Source organism: Carassius auratus, unplaced genomic scaffold (genome assembly GCF_003368295.1).
Source record: "Carassius auratus strain Wakin unplaced genomic scaffold, ASM336829v1 scaf_tig00215163, whole genome shotgun sequence".
NCBI classification, from domain to species: Eukaryota; Metazoa; Chordata; class Actinopteri; order Cypriniformes; family Cyprinidae; genus Carassius; species Carassius auratus.
The window spans coordinates 525,788-542,726 of NW_020527959.1; the positions used below are offsets into that span (position 1 = coordinate 525,788).

General features: G+C 37.8%; 1 protein-coding gene across 2 annotated transcripts; it reads left to right on the forward strand.

Annotated features, from left to right (window-relative positions):
• The first annotated feature begins 161 nt into the window (after window positions 1-161).
• On the forward strand, window positions 162-10,775 carry LOC113093822 (putative ferric-chelate reductase 1). Of its 2 annotated transcripts, XM_026259388.1 has the most exons (17): window positions 162-1,290; window positions 1,392-1,572; window positions 2,216-2,349; window positions 2,641-2,738; window positions 2,860-2,927; window positions 2,970-3,088; window positions 3,199-3,390; window positions 3,767-3,868; window positions 3,950-4,097; window positions 8,197-8,310; window positions 8,400-8,515; window positions 9,311-9,397; window positions 9,627-9,718; window positions 9,802-9,860; window positions 9,945-10,085; window positions 10,300-10,325; window positions 10,449-10,560. In XM_026259388.1, exons 2-17 carry the CDS (start codon window positions 1,392-1,394, stop codon window positions 10,536-10,538), a joined length of 1,767 nt encoding a protein of 588 aa, XP_026115173.1. In that variant the 5' UTR covers window positions 162-1,290; the 3' UTR covers window positions 10,539-10,560. The 2 variants fall into 2 exon arrangements, with proteins under 2 accessions (XP_026115173.1, XP_026115172.1); XM_026259387.1 differs by having other exon boundaries at window positions 2,860-3,088; window positions 10,449-10,775.
• The last annotated feature ends 6,164 nt before the right edge of the window (window positions 10,776-16,939 follow it).

Consider the following 16,939-nt stretch of genomic DNA (forward strand, 5'->3'; position numbering starts at 1 on the left):
AGGTCTTTTCATTTTGCAAAGTCATGGTTGCTTCATTGTCTGCCCATGGGCAACAGAAAGTCATCGTTCTGCCTCCATATACCTACATCACATACCTCCATATACCTACACATACCTTTGATCTCAGAGTGACAGACGAATAAAACAATCCTTACACAAACAAATTAGTGATCATGTTCAGTGTAATTAACCCACTATAGTAAAGTGTTGCATATAATGCTGTGAATTTTATTTTATTTGTCTAATTATTTTGTATGGCTAGAACTGAAAGGGCAGATAAGGTTTCAATTCCCTGGGTTCCCCCTAAAAGGAAAACGAATTCTAGGTTATCTGTACATTTTTTTTTTTTCCCTGAATCAGTTTTTTTCCTCTCTCTCTCTGCATCTTATCTAATTAGATGTTGCTTACAGACCAACATTTTTTTTTTTTTTTACCTAAAGTAGGCCTAGTTTTATGGACAGTGGAGAAAATGTCAAGTATATATGCTATTTAAACAACAATGGAAGTTCAGTTATGCTAATTCTCATTGGACGTTTTTATTGATAACAGTAGCTTCAGTTGCTAAATTCATGCTAAGTTTTATGAAAACGCCAAATAGCAAAGCTAAGCACTGCTTTTAAGAACAGTATTAAAACAGTATTATCCACTTAATTTGTCTTTGTAAGAGTTGCAAGCATATACATGTATCAATCTGCACAATACACAGGAATTAATTTAGAAAAAATAATTATTTTTGATAAACCATAAATGAGTTTTACCATTTTCATACTTTTTACCCCATATTTCTAAACCATGAAATCTTTTATTAATAATAAGTGTTTTTAAGGGTGTCTCCCACTTTTAAAACTTAAAACAGCCTAGTTATGTGTTTTGGTTACTATAGAAATCTTGAGATTAATCATGATTGATATTTTATTGACAGGCATACGTTGTTTGAATTAAAAGCACCTGAAAGCAAGCTTGTGTATTTATTGTTATAGCAGAAGTACAAGAAAAAAACAACAACAACATCATAATCGAAATCAGTGCTATAAAACACTGTAATAATAATAAATAAAAAATAAAAAAAACGCAGACTGCTTGCATTTGTGTACATGCGAGTCATGTGATCTCGTGATAGCCCACTAATACATTGATTACAGAATTTACCTGTTCAGGTAAACCCCGCCCACAAATGGAAGGACTACTTACAGTAGAGCAGTGACTTTCTTGAGCGCGCGCACACCAATAATTTCAGCCAAAGACAGCCACAACAGTAGCAGGAGCATCCACCGAGTTTTCTTGGGAAAGGTTGTTTTTTTTTCCCAATAAGATTTTGTGTCTTCTTTCTTTGCTTTCCCGTCGCTGTTCATTGATTTTGTTACTTATAGTGAATTTGTAAATCTCCACAGATGTTTCTGTATGTTCTCTTTTGCTGTGTCGGGGTCGTGCACTGTTACGGTAACGGACTTGTCAGCGTAGTGTGTGACTCTATGACGCCTATTCACCGCAGTTACAGCGCTCAGAGCACCACTGCTCCGTTCAGCATCACTACCGACAAGACCACCTTTAAAGAGGGAGATCAAATCACAGGTTAGGCTGCTTCTGCAACTACTTTGCTTTGAAAACAGCTTTCATGGCTGTTTAGGGAATCACATTTATTTTTACCTCATGAAGTTGCATTTCTAGAATGTAGACAAAACTTGTACTACAGTATAAAACGATAGAACTGTTATGCTGAATTCCCAGATGAAAGGTCAGTTCTACAATCAAGGACAATTGTCACTACAAAAATATCCGACCACTGAATGCCCTGCTTGACAAATCAGAATGAAGTATTTTAGAGACAGTCAATAAATAATAAATGGAAACAGTTTACAACAAGATTTCTTTTTTTTTTTTTTTTTTTTTTTTTTTTTACTTAAAATGCATTACTCATATTGTTACTTAATGTTAGCTGATGCATTAATGTTAACAAACGAGACCCTATGATAAATTACCACAAAAAGTTACCATTAAAATAATTAGATTGTTATTATGCAGTATACTATGTTAAATAACTTTTAGAAATTAGTCAGTATTATGTTACTACTTATACTATAGCGTACTGTTACTAAATGTAATGCATTTATGGTATTTATACCATACTATACTACTCCACACTATACTATATGAATTTCTAATTTCTAATCAGATTACAGTATGTAAGTAAATTCCACTGTTTCTTCTTTCTCAGTATTGTTAAGCAGCCAATCAGGAGATCAGTTTGAAGGGTTTATGTTACAAGCACGTCGAGTTGGTTCTTCTACTCCCATCGGCACTTTTACTGTGACAAGTAATGCGCAGCTCCTTTCCTGCAATGGAGTTGCTGTGAGTTTTTCTACATTATGTACATACCTGTAGTGTTTGGTGCAGAAGTAACACAAACACATATATTCTAGTATATTATATTATGTTATAATATTTACAAGTAAGGTGGTACACTTGAGGCTACGTATATAATTGTATTTTTAGGTTATGTTATCTCATATAAATTTTTCTAATAAGCTAGTATGGGATGGCACTGGTGTAGATGTTTTTATTTTTGTTATTGAAATAACATTGGCTAATTATCAGAAATGGACCAATTTTGTATATTGTCTTATTATTTATATTATTCAGAATAGTGCAGTCTCTCACACATCGAACAGTAAAAAAAGTTCAGTTGATGCTAAATGGACAGCCCCTACATCTGGACAGCTTGGGGATATAAAATTTGGGTATAATTTTTGATATGTCTTAAGTGTGTTGTTTATCATTTGAATGACACTTATACTTATTTTTCACTTTTATGAATGTTTCCCAGTGTGATTCGTAATGGAACATTTGGTGTTATTTCAGAGCCACATTTTTGAAAAGTTTTTCTACCTTTTGGGTTGGTGTCAAGAGTTCTACTGTGGCATATAATGGTACAGGAACTTCTTCTGCAACTCCTACTGTGGCAAATAATGGTACAGGAACTTCTTCTGCAACTCCTACTGTGGCAAATAATGGTACAGGAACTTCTGCAACTCCTACTGTGGCATATAATGTTACAGGAAATTATTCTGCAACCCCAAATACTCTGACTGTAAGTCTAGCTTTTATTTTAAACATAAACGAACATGAAAACTAAAATGTGTTATCTATTTCTCTGTATGTTGTTTTATATTCAGCAAGAAATTGCTCTGTTGATTTCAGGTTTCATCAAATCCTAATTGTGGGAAAACCAAAGTCTGCTTCAGTCAGCCCAGCAACTGTGACCCAGCTGCCAACACAGGCTGTTACTTCATGGCAGTTCAGACAACATCTATCCAATCAGAAATGAGGATTGAAATGTTTGGCCAGGCCAGTGGATATCTCGCCATTGGGTTTTCAGATGACCAGGAAATGGTAAGATATCAGCAGGTCTTTTCTTCCTTATTTTGTCTAAAAAATATTTAATATAGAAGCCTACATTAAATGGGAAATGTGTAGAACTTTGAGAGTGATGGTGTTCCACACACTCTGTCTGGGCCTGGATATCAGTTATATGTCAGTACACTAAGCATCCAGGTGGGCGTCAGTCAGACACATAAAATTTTTCCTGAAACATGAGATCTCATGAGAGTCTTATCTGAAGACCTTCCTCTGTCAGCACTGAGTAATTATGCATTCCACAAAAAATGTGCAAGTCCTAAATATGATTTTGCTTCCCCTTGAACAAAGAGACATCATGTTTGCATGGTTTTAAAAAGTTAGCATTTTATACATCTTGTTTGTATTTTAGGGCAATGATGACATCTACATCTGTGGTAAAGACAGCAGCGGCAACCTCCAAGTGCAACATGCTTTTTCTACAGGAAAAACAGCTCCAACTATTCTCTCACTGGTACATTCCTCTTGTGTGCCACCATTTTCACCTGTTATGTAATTAGATATCATCACTCACACATATTCTATATGTTTACAGGTGAATGTGACTGATATCAAAACAGTGTTGATGAATGGAAATATCAATTGTTCTTTTACTTCTCGTAATGCTATTAGCACGGGAAGTAGAGCAACGTCAGCTAGCGAGTACTACCTCATGATTGCTGCCGGACCCTCCGCCAGTCAAGGTCTGTGGATCGCATTGTAGCATTAGTATAATTTCATATTGATCATTTTTTATTCATAAAATACAAGTATTATTATAGTAATAACTAAATTATGTAATTATAATAGCAATATACAGGTGAGGTCAACATTTTATGTACACTTTGCAGTAACTGCAAAAGGTCATTTTACCAAAATAAGAGGGATCATACAAAATGCATGTTACTTTTTATTTAGTACTGACCTGAATAAGATATTTCACATTAAATATGTTTACATACAGTATAGTCCACAAGAGAAAATTATAGCTGTATGCGCTCAATATTGTGATGTTACCTGGATGATCCACAGCTGTTTTTATTTTTTTCATGAGTTCCTTGTTTGTACTGAATAATTAAACTGGTCACTGACCTCAGAAAAGTCCTTCCAGTACCACAAATTCTTAGATTTTCTTTTGCATATTTGATATTTGCATATTTTGCATATCTTTTCACACTGAGAACAACTGGACTGGAGGGCAAGGCACATTTTATTTACAGAACACAAGTTTAACACAACTGTAGTTGCTCCATGGTGCTTTCAGAATTTAAAAAAGAAAAAGAGGGTAGAAAAAGAGACATAAATAGAGATAAAAACAAGTATCAAAATCAATTATCATGTATAGACAATGCAACGAGGCAAGGATGGGGAAATATGATCCCTTTTCTTTGTTCCTGTTAACAATTTGTCTGCTACATTTTTAAAACATCTGTAACCGTGATGGTTTACTTTGAGGTAGATCAATGTACAGAGTATTACAGTAATCCAATCAAGAGGAAATGAGTGCATGAATTACGTTCCCTTTCGATACTTCATTCATACTGCGTATGGGGGAAAAGCTCATTTTTTTCCTCCATACTGATGCCTTTTTTACTCCTACGCACATCCTCCTCTGCAGCTCTCACCTCAGTAGACGGCTCTCAGGAGAAGGGCTATGAGCAATTGCCACCCCTGGATGAGGCTGTGGCTGCTCAGCTTTGCCCTACCGCGGCTGTGGGGTGGAAAAGCAAGAGAGCCCTTCCTTCCAAGCCTTGCAGGAAGACCTCTGCCATAGCTGGCAGAGCCTACAGTTCTTCTTTCCAAGCCGCTTCAGCACTGCACACCCTGGCCATATTGCAAGTGTTCCAGGCATAGCTTCTCCATTCCCTGGATGAATGAACCGTAACGAACCCATCAGACGATCTATGGCCTACACGGTTGTGCTGGAGCACCAACTCATGGCTCAACCAGACAGAAATAAAGGAGAGCGACAAAGTGGCCTTTCTCGATGCTCCAGTTGCTCCATGCGGTCTCTTCAGGCCAGCCGTAGAAGTATTTACAGAGCGTTTCACTGAGGAAAAAAGTCGTCCCAGGCCATGCGACACTTCCTGCCCAAACGCTCCAGCTCTGCCTCTAGTCACCCTAGGACTGCGCCAACTCAGCACCAGAGTAAGCATACCCCTTCTACCCCCCAGGTGGCGACCGCTAAGGAGCAGCACCCAGCTTGCCCCGCTAAGCACGCTAAACCACCTAGACGTCAGGGCCCCGGCAATGGATTGTACTGGACCTGGCGCCCTCTAAATCCTCCTGATTGTGGGGGAAGAAAGAGGAAGGGGCAAAGTCCCGCCGTGGCCGGACCACCCTAGAAGCTCTCTCACCTGCCTGCTTTGCGACCTGGGCCCACTGTTGTTGCGTCCATGCAAAGCGCCATTATTATGGCGAACACAATAAATGTTTCACATTTTCAAAAGGAGAGCGTTTTTCTTCTTCCACACTCGTCAGTGTTCAGGCCCCTAACCAGCGGCCTGCCACTCGACGTTATCCAGCTTCTTGTCACACGGGCCTAGGCCTAGCAGGCCATCCCCGGAGTGTCCAAGTGGGTGTTGGGGATAATAAAACACGGCTACTCATTGCAGTTCACCCGAAGATCCCTGCATTTCCGCAGGGTGATTCCCACTTCGGTAGAGCCGGACAATGCTCAGGTCCTCCAAACCGAAGTGATGATGCTTTTAAGGAAGGGAGCTATAGAAATAGTTCATCCCCCAGAAAGCGGTTCAGGGTTCTACAGCCTTTATTTCCTTTTCCCCAAGAAAGATGGCGGTCTCAGAAACTCTCCCTCATGAAATGGAAGTTCAAGATGTTGACATTGAAGCAGATCCTCAGACAGATTTGCCCCATTTGTTCTTCTCGTTGGACCTGAGAGACGCTTATTTTCACATCCAGATAGCCCCCCATCACAGACGATGCTTGAGATTTGTGTTTGAGGGTTTGGCTTAACAATATACAGTCCTTCCCTATGGGCTGTCTCTAGCTCCCCACACTTTCACGTGCATGCACGAGGCGCTTTCCCCTCTGAGACAGATGGGAATCCGCGTTCTGAACTATCTTGATTACTGGCTCATTCTAGCACAGTAGTGAACCAAGCTAGACCACCACAGATCCGTGCTCCTGAGCCACTTAGAGTGCCTAGGACTCAGGGTCAATTTTGCCTAGAGCTCACTGCTCCCCACCAACGCATTAAGTTCCTGGGAGCGGTTTTCAACTCAGTCCATATGAGGGCGGTCATATCACCAGAGCGTGCTCTGGTACTTCAGCACCTCACAGCCTCTGTCATGAACAAAGCCTGTTTCCCTCTGAAGTTTTTTTCTAATGGCTTCAGCCTCCACAGTTTTGCAGCTCGGCCTCCTAAGAATGTGGCCCCTGCAATACTGGCTGAAATTCAGGGTCCCACCTCATGATTGGCAGCACGGCTGAACCCTGTTTGGTTCAGTCATTGAGTACCCCTACAGTCGGTTTCCAGAAGGAGTGTGCTCTCAACAGATGCGTCCAAACCTAATGCTCAAAACCGCTCTGCCACTTGCAAGCGTGTTGCCGATTTGCAGGCCCTCTCAGGGAGTCCTGCATGCCTTAAGTTTGGGCTCAATGACTCGAAGGTCTTTTTAAAGGCATGGCTACGTCCCTACAGTGCTCTCGACGCTGTTCAAATGACAGGTGATTTCCATCTCAGCTCTCCCTGGATTTACTCTGCCCAGTGAGGGCTTTGAGGATATACATTGAGCGGTCACAGCCGTTCAGGCAATCTGACCAGGTATTTATCTGCTTTGGTGGCCGCACCAAGGGGTCTTCAGTCTCAAAGCAATGCCTCTCGCATTGGATAGTTGACGCAATTGCTCTATGTTACTCCTTTATGGGCCTTGTGTGCCCCATAGAAGTAAGAGTCCACTCCACTAGAGGGATGGCCTCTTCATTGTGCCTGGTCAAGTGGTTTCTCTATCAAGGACATCTGTGAGGCGGCCGGCTGGTCCTCGCCATCCACTTTTGTCAGATTCTATAACCTGGACATCCCGACCTTGCACGCTCAGGTCCTTTCGGTTTGATATGACAGCCTCTATTAGACTACGTCATCATGCCACCTCCAGGGAGCTAGCTCCCTCTAGCAGTGTAGCATCAAGGGTTCGATGGCTCCAGCCCTCCAGGGAATGGAGGCCATCCCTCTCACATATCCCCTTGACCCTAAGGTGTTCAAGATCATATATATAGCCATTCACCCCACCCATTTTGGCGGGCTCTGGGGTGCTGCATCGCCACAGCACTGTCATTGGTTTAAAAAACTTTGCAGATTAAACCAATAGCAGTGCAGTTGCACCTTGTTATTGAAAAAGGCTTCAGTATCGAGGAAAAAAGGAGCCTTTCCCCCATACGCAGTACTCGTTCCGTATTTCAGGGAACCGAGGTTACATTAGTTACCGAGTACGATTTCAGTGTCTTTAACAGAAAGTGTTTCACTTTTGCCACTGTCAAACGCATATAAAGATGTTTAAATATATACATGATGTAAGATTGTCAGTGAACAACAAAAAATCCTCCAATAAAGCTATCGATTGGTTTCAGAAGACATGCAATATATATGGTGCACTGAAAGTATGTACTCTGATGCTAATTGTATGGACTTTTTTTAAGCTTGACTGTCCATAGTCATTTTATCCTTTTATTGTATGCAAACAAGCAGCATGGGCGTTCTTTAAAAGATCTCCTTTTGTGTTTTCTGAAATACAAAGTGGAATAGTATGAGTAAATGATGACTGAATCTTCATTCATTTGTAGGTAACATCCAGATCCACACAAGTCGATATGTCAGTAGTACAAAGGCTAATTTACAGGTTCCAAGCCAGGTCATTACAGATGCTGAAGAATTCCCAGCAATTGTTAAAGCCCACGGTGAGTACGTCACGAGAGACTGCATCTGGATCAACATTAGAGCATCATATCAGCATTCTTGTGGTCCTAATGATACTTATCTGTTCCAGGCTGCCTTATGTTAATCTCCTGGATGACCACAGGCAGTATAGGGATGCTCATAGCACGATATTTAAAGGGAGTTGCCAAGGACCACGGTTGCTGTGGTAAAGATTTTTGGTTTATGGTAAGTTGCAATCGGTTTTTACACTTTTCACACTGTACAAACCTTTCAAACTGACTGCAGGATCACATCTGATCCATTCATTTATATGCTGTAGTCAGGTTTAGTAACCCAGTTTAAGATTGCATAAAGATTTACGCAATTGTTTTTATTGCATGCAATGTATACATTTTTTAAATGTATGCAATCAAACCCATGACCTAGGTGTTAGTGCCAACTTTTATGCTTAAAAATCACAGATGAATTTGGCTGGATCAGAAGTTTTTATTTTTTATTTTTTTTCCTATAAACTAAATAATAGAAAAGGCCAGAGTCTTCCCCATATTGGCCACTTTAGCTCATCAGGTCATTTGTAAGTGTGTCATGTGTCATGTAAACATTATCTGTTTTCTTCATATCTCTTTTTCTTTGGTAAACGCTTTGCAGTAATAATTATGTGTGCAGTTACTGTGAACAAGATAAGATAAGAAGCTAGTTACGGTGTGCGAACATCATTTGTCATTAACGACCTTTTCATGTAATATAACATTTAACTCATTACAGCTCAATAATAATAAATGTTCTATAAATACACAGATCATTTTGAGTAATTTACATATGACCACAATATCAGCAATATCAATGATTGGACTATATGTATTAAATGTGCATTCAAATTGTGAGTTTAATCTGTTATAATACATTTTCATTTTTAATGCACATGGATTGATTTTTAAGCATCTTGTTATGTTCTTCAATAAGTTTAACCTGGTAAACGTGTTAAAAATAGTTACATATGATTTATGTCTTGTTCCAAAGGCCCACGTGTTTCTGATGGTGCTGTCAGTCATTGCCACGGCTATTGCATTCATCCTGGTGTTTGCTTATGAAAAGGACTGGAGTGGGGTAAGCTCAAATAAATCAAAGACGATGGTGGCTAGTTGCATAAAGACAGCAACAACAGCTGTCTTTATTTTTTTTATTATTAATAATTTGGCAGTGAAAATGTATAGTGAAAACACTTCCACTTGGAAATAGAATATAACTATATAAAGGGTTTTAAATTGAAATGCTGTTAATTTCAGATGTCTACAGTTGAGTGTCTCTTGTAAATCAGTGTTTTATCTGTGTGTAGGGGGCTCATCCTGTCCTGGGCTGTTTGGTGATGATCCTCAGTCTTATTCAGCCCATAGTTGCTGCTTTCCGATGTGAGCCGCAACATGAACAGTGAGAGAAAAAATCTCCTAACCAAATAAGAGATGCAAAAACGAGGGGGAAGCATCACTTTAATCTGATGGTTTTCTTTGCAGGAGATTTGTTTTCAGCTGGGCCCATTCCTTCATTGCTTTAGCTATCAAAGGCCTCGCAGGTACGACAGCAACTTTATTATCTTCATCCATGTCGAACATTTCCTCAGAAGAAAAACAGTATTTCTTTTTATTCTGTGACTCAGTTGCTGCAATTTTCACCGGTCTGGCACTGTTTGAAGAATATGTTGAGGATGGATGGATGTTGAAAGTTATGGGAGGTTTTGTTACCTGGGAGGCTCTGATGTATATTCTTCAAGATCTTAACTTGCGCGCCAAGAAAAAAGGTAATTCTACATTCGCAGTAGTATAGAAGTGTTTTTTACACACACACACACACACACACACACACACACACACACACACACACACACATACACACACATATATATATATATATATATATTTTTTTTATATATATTTAATTATTATTTGGAAATGTATTATACAATAATAGAATTCCTAAATTGTGTGTTTGACCCTTTTTTTATTTTATTTTAGATTCTGAGATTTGCAATTTTGGATCGGTAAGTCTAAGATGAAGACATATGATATCCATTTCATTCTATAGATAATTTAGCAAATTACATATATAATGTGATCATGTAATTTCTATGTTTTTAAAATAAAAATGTGTTTGTTTTTGTTAGACAAAACCTGAAACTGTCCTGCTTATCCTGTTCATTTTGGGAAACCTGCCCTTCTTGATAGCACTTCTTGTTGGAATCGGCAGGACTTAAATAACCCCAACATTCTATGGCCTTGCTCACTGATTTTAGGTTCACTTTGTGGCTCTTTTGTTGTATGAGTTTGTATATAGGTATCTGTCCAATTAACTCAGTGTTCATTTGGGAATTCAGATAAACTCATCATAATCTCTACATTATTATTATTTTTTGTTCTTTTTGTTAATATGACATTCTTTATTATTAAAGATTTACTACTGTACCTTTGAGTAAGGAACATTAGCAGATTACTATACTGTAAGCTGTATGCTCATTACCTTGGAAGAACAGTAGTGAAATTATCTTGGGATTTAATCAAAGAGGCCGTTTATTTTCTTTCATTTTAATACTTGAAAAATGTTGATTAAAACATTTATGGAATATATTTAACATTTTAATAAATATTTTTATATATTTTTAGGTGTATATTAAGACATTATATTATGATTGTAACTTAAGTGTACAAGACAACAGCACTCGACCACCAGATGGCAGTGTCATTAAAGGTATTTGTTTGCAACAAAAGTCATTTTTTTATTGGACATTTTCAGACTCTTCAAGGGATGAGATAAGAGTTCTTCAACGGAAATGTATTCATACATTATATAGATTTATAAATAGGTATTTTTTATTAATAATTGCTGAAATGGACGCACTAAGATGTTAGTTAAACTGAATGACTGAAGTAGTTAAACTGGATTAATACAAGTATAAAAAAAAGATGTTTACAAGGTTTGATGAAAGATTACAAAAACACATATTTCTTTTGGAAAAACATGCACAGATTACTTGTTTGCATTAAGACCAGGAATGTGTGTTGTAAACAGTAAACCCATTAAATTCTGAACAGTATTTCAAGTATGCCACATTAGACAAAGAAGAGAAAGCAAACTCGTAACTACAATATTAGGGCTAATGTTATGTTCACCATACAGTCTTGGACACTCCTCATCCAGGATCTTATGTGGATAAGGCGCTCCGGATTATAAGGCGCACTGTCGTTTTTTGAGAAAATTAAAGGCTTTATAGTGCGGAAAATACGGTGTGTGTGTGTATATATATATATATATATATATATATATATATATATATATATATATATATATATATATATATATATATATATTTTTTTTTATTATTTATTTATATATATATATATATATATATATATATATGTATATATATATATATACAGTATTGTTCAAAATAATAGCAGTACAATGTGACTAACCAGAATAATCAAGGTTTTTCGTATATTTTTTTATTGCTACGTGGCAAACAAGTTACCAGTAGGTTCAGTAGATTCTCAGAAAACAAATGAGACCCAGCATTCATGATATGCACGCTCTTAAGGCTGTGCAATTGGGCAATTAGTTGAATTAGTTGAAAGGGGTGTGTTCAAAAAAATAGCAGTGTGGCATTCAATCACTGAGGTCATCAATTTTGTGAAGAAACAGGTGTGAATCAGGTGGCCCCTATTTAAGGATGAAGCCAACACTTGTTGAACATGCATTTGAAAGCTGAGGAAAATGGGTCGTTCAAGACATTGTTCAGAAGAACAGCGTACTTTGATTAAAAGTTGATTAGAGAGGGGAAAACCTATAAAGAGGTGCAAAAAATGATAGGCTGTTCAGCTAAAATGATCTCCAATGCCTTAAAATGGAGAGCAAAACCAGAGAGACGTGGAAGAAAACGGAAGACAACCATCAAAATGGATAGAAGAATAACCAGAATGGCAAAGGCTCAGCCAATGATCACCTCCAGGATGATCAAAGACAGTCTGGAGTTACCTGTAAGTACTGTGACAGTTAGAAGACGTCTGTGTGAAGCTAATCTATTTTCAAGAATCCCCCGCAAAGTCCCTCTGTTAAAAAAAAGGCATGTGCAGAAGAGGTTACAATTTGCCAAAGAACACATCAACTGGCCTAAAGAGAAATGGAGGAACATTTTGTGGACTGATGAGAGTAAAATTGTTCTTTTTGGGTCCAAGGGCCACAGGCAGTTTGTGAGACGACCCCCAAACTCTGAATTCAAGCCACAGTACACAGTGAAGACAGTGAAGCATGGAGGTGCAAGCATCATGATATGGGCATGTTTCTCCTACTATGGTGTTGGGCCTATTTATCGCATTCCAGGGATCATGGATCAGTTTGCATATGTTAAAATACTTGAAGAGGTCATGTTGCCCTATGCTGAAGAGGACATGCCCTTGAAATGGTTGTTTCAACAAGACCATGACCCAAAACACACTAGTAAACGGGCAAAGTCTTGGTTCCAAACCAACAAAATTAATGTTATGGAGTGGCCAGCCCAATCTCCAGACCTTAATCCAATTGAGAACTTGTGGGGTGATATCAAAAATGCTGTTTCTGAAGCAAAACCAAGAAATGTGAATGAATTGTGGAATGTTGTTAAAGAATCATGGAGTGGAATAACAGCTGAGAGGTGCCACAAGTTGGTTGACTCCATGCCACACAGATGTCAAGCAGTTTTAAAAAACTGTGGTCATACAACTAAATATTAGTTTAGTGATTCACATGATTGCTAAATCCCAGAAAAAAAAATGTTTGTACAAAATAGTTTTGAGTTTGTACAGTCAAAGGTAGACACTGCTATTTTTTTGAACACACCCCTTTCAACTAATTGCCCAATTGCACAGCCTTAAGAGCGTGCATATCATGAATGCTGGGTCTTGTTTGTTTTCTGACAATCTACTGAACCTACTGGTAACTTGTTTGCCACGTAGCAATAAAAAATATACTAAAAACCTTGATTATTCTGGTTAGTCACATTGTACTGCTATTATTTTGAACAATACTGTATATATAAATAAATATATTTAAATACAAATTTAAAGGTGCTGTATGTAGGATTGACACCGGGTTTTTTCACCCGGCCCCTCCTCCTAAGACTTGGTGCACAAGCAGGTTACAAGATTGATGACACCAGCAGGAATGAGTGCACTTGATCAAATTAATCAAATTATATATGCTATGTTTTCTGGAATCTGGCAACCCGGGATGCCGATCTGGGTAAACTGCCGATTGCTGGGTTTCATAAACCAAAAACAAAGACTGACATTCCAGCCCTGAATGCACATTTAAATAAGATGAGATAAATAAGAACTGGACATTACTACAGTGTTGTGAACGTGCTCACAACAGACCCGGAAGAGAAGACAATGCTGAATAAAGTCGTAGTTTTTGCTATTTTTGAACCAAAATGTATTTCCGATGCATTTTCTAACTGACCACCTGATGTCACATGGACCACTTTGATGATGTTTTTATTACCTTTCTGGCAGTGGTGGACAGTAACGGAGTAGCTTTACTTCGTTACTGTACTTAAGTACATTTTTCAAGTATCTGTACTTTACTGAAGTAGTTTTATTTTTAGTAACTTTAACTTTTACTTCACTACATTCCAAAGCATAAGATCGTACTTTTAACTTCACTACATTTCATAAAACATATCGTTACTCCCTATAATATATCACGTGCTCCGACACGCAGAAGCGGTGTCTGATTCGCCATGAACGAACTGAGTCTTTTCAAAATAAACCTTTAAATCGGATCGCGAATCGCACCAAACGATTCGTTTACGAATTAGAATGATCCGATTGCAGCTGTTCTGGAGTCGACCACTCACTGATTCAAATGAACCGTTCAGTGTGAGTCTACAGAAGTAAGAACCGTGAGATATTGTGAGCGCGTGCGTCTGATTTTGCTAAAAGTAAGTTATTAATGTCGGAATTTAGGATTAATTATTGTAACTGAAAATCATATTTTTTATTATTTATTTTATATTTTTTATTTTGATAATTTAGAATTATTACTGAAATACAACCTTTTTTTGTTTCAAACAGTTCATTGAACAATAATAAATGAAGTACCTGAAGCTGACAATGAAGTAAATGTATAATAATTAGCAAAGATGATTAATTTAGCGCTGTAAACGCGCGTGTGAGGGGCGGAGACGCGCTGCGGAGCGTCAGACATGCTTGAGGACCAAACACAGCAGAGTGGTAGGAAACTTCACTCCTCTCTCTTTTACTATAGCGATTTATTTTTAGATACGTGATCTGAGTCTTTCATAGAGTTGTAGAGTTAGAGTTATTAGATAAATATAATTATTTTTTACATTCTTTGGTCGAAGTTTTCAGATCGGCAATTCGGAGCCTGTTCGCGACTCTGTTGATTCAGATCGGGACTTCACAGCCTGTTCGCGACTCGGTTGATTCAGATCGGGACTTCGGAGCCTGTTCGCGACTCGGTTGATTCAGATCGGGACTTCACAGCCTGTTCGCGACTCGGTTGATTCAGATCGGGACTTCTGGACTTCGGAGCATTTTCGCGACTCGGTTGATTCAGATCGGGACTTCGCAGCATGTTCGCGACTCGGTTGATTCAGATCGGCACTTCGGAGCATGTTCGCGACTCGGTTGATTCAGATCAGGACTTCGGACCCTGTTCGCGACTCGGTTGATTCAGATCGGCACTTCGGAGCATGTTCCCGACTCGGTTGATTCAGATCGGCACTTCGGAGCCTGTTCGCGACTCGGTTGATTCAGATCAGGACTTCGGAGCCTGTTCGCGACTCGGGTGATTCAGATCGGCACTTCGGAGCATGTTCGCGACTCGGTTGATACCGATCGGCACTTCGGAGCATGTTCGCGACTCCGTTGATTCAGATCGGCACTTCGGAGCCTGTTCGCGACTCGGTTGATTAATATTGGGACTTCGGAGCATGTTCGCGACTCGGTTGATTCAGATCGGCACTTCGGAGCCTGTTGGCGACTCGGTTGATTCAAAATTGGGACTTCGGAGCATGTTTGATATTTTTTTTTTAATTCAGATCTCGAAGCAGGAAGTGTTTGTCAAACAGTTAATTGGTGATAAATGAATATTTGAACTTGAGGCTTTTTTTTTTAGACGAGTAACGTTAGACAGACATGAATGTTTATTCAGAACGGTACTGAAAATAAGTAAATATTGTAGCTGATGCTAAATGTCTAGCAGGCTTGCTGGTGCTAACTTGAGGTAATTTTTATAAATAATGTCCAAATATTTTTATTCAACCACCTATATATATATATATATATATATATATATATATATATATATATATATATATATATATATATATATATATATATATATATATAGGTGGTTGAATAAAAAAAAAAAAAATATATATATAAATATATATATATATATATATATATATATATATATATATATATATATATAGATAGATAGATAGATAGATAGATAGATAGATAGATATAGATATATAGATATATAGATTACATCTGGGGAGAAAAGAAAGGATGTGATGTTCAGAACATGGTAACTACAGTAATTATCAAAGAGGGGAAGAGATGCACCCCGTTTGGCCAGGGGTGTTCTTACACCGCAGACAAGGTTTGAGAAGGAAAAAAATCATTAAGAAAATATAATTATATTTTCCTTAAGATGTTCTTCCTAACTTCAGGCCTTATTATCTTGTCATATATAACTGTGGTGTTCTGTAAAACCACAAACTTTAAAATACTTTTTTCTTACGGGTGAAGATCAGATTATCATCTCTGTTTTCTCTCAGGTACATCACAGTGTAAGCTTCACAGTGAACATTACTCTCATAAGTGTAGTCCATATCAACAACAAAAATATATCTTGACTCCATATAGTGGTTATTTTGGAAAAAATCCCAGGTATTTTGAGCAGTAGGATTATAAAAAATAAAAAAAAGTGCTAATATAAAATTAAATTAGCCTATATAAAATTGCAAACATCTATCTTTCAGTACTTTTTTACTTAAGTACATACAAAATTGATTACTTTTGTACTTTCACTTGAGTAAAATTGAAAAAGGAGTACTTTTACTTTTACTGGAGTAATATTTTATTATTCGTATATGTACTTTTACTCAAGTACTTGATTTGTGTACTTCGTCCACCACTGCTTTCTGGACATGGGCAGTAGACCATACACACAGTTTCAATGGAGGGACTGAAAGCTCTCAAACTAAATCTAAAATATCTTAAACTAAACAAGTTCCTAAGATGAACGAAGGTCTTATGGGTTTGGAACAAGGGTGAGTCATTAATTACATAATTTAGATTTTTGGGTGAACTAACACTTTAACTTAGCATGTTTCATAAATATCTGCAAACATATTATGGTATTGTTATGCTTTAGTAGAGTCAAAAACTTACATACAGCACCCAAGCATCCTAAAATATTTTCAAATCAGACATTGTATCTGATTTTTGAACCATAGACAGTAGATAATTTTTTAGGCTTAATGTTCTGAAGGAATCGTTCGAATAACTGAAACTGACTTTCTAGTTTCAAAGTTGTATGATTGTTTTGCCTGACAATTTGACAATGAAATTTGACGGTTAACATTTATAT

Bases quoted from the DNA above. Each gene is read 5' to 3' on its own strand.
- LOC113093822 (XM_026259387.1), top strand. From the start codon at position 1,392: ATGTTTCTGTATGTTCTCTTTTGCTGTGTCGGGGTCGTGCACTGTTAC. The intron at 10,086-10,299 runs GTAATTCTACAT...ATTTTATTTTAG, and splicing joins CTTGCGCGCCAAGAAAAAAG to ATTCTGAGATTTGCAATTTT. The intron at 10,326-10,448 runs GTAAGTCTAAGA...TGTTTTTGTTAG, and splicing joins AGATTTGCAATTTTGGATCG to ACAAAACCTGAAACTGTCCT.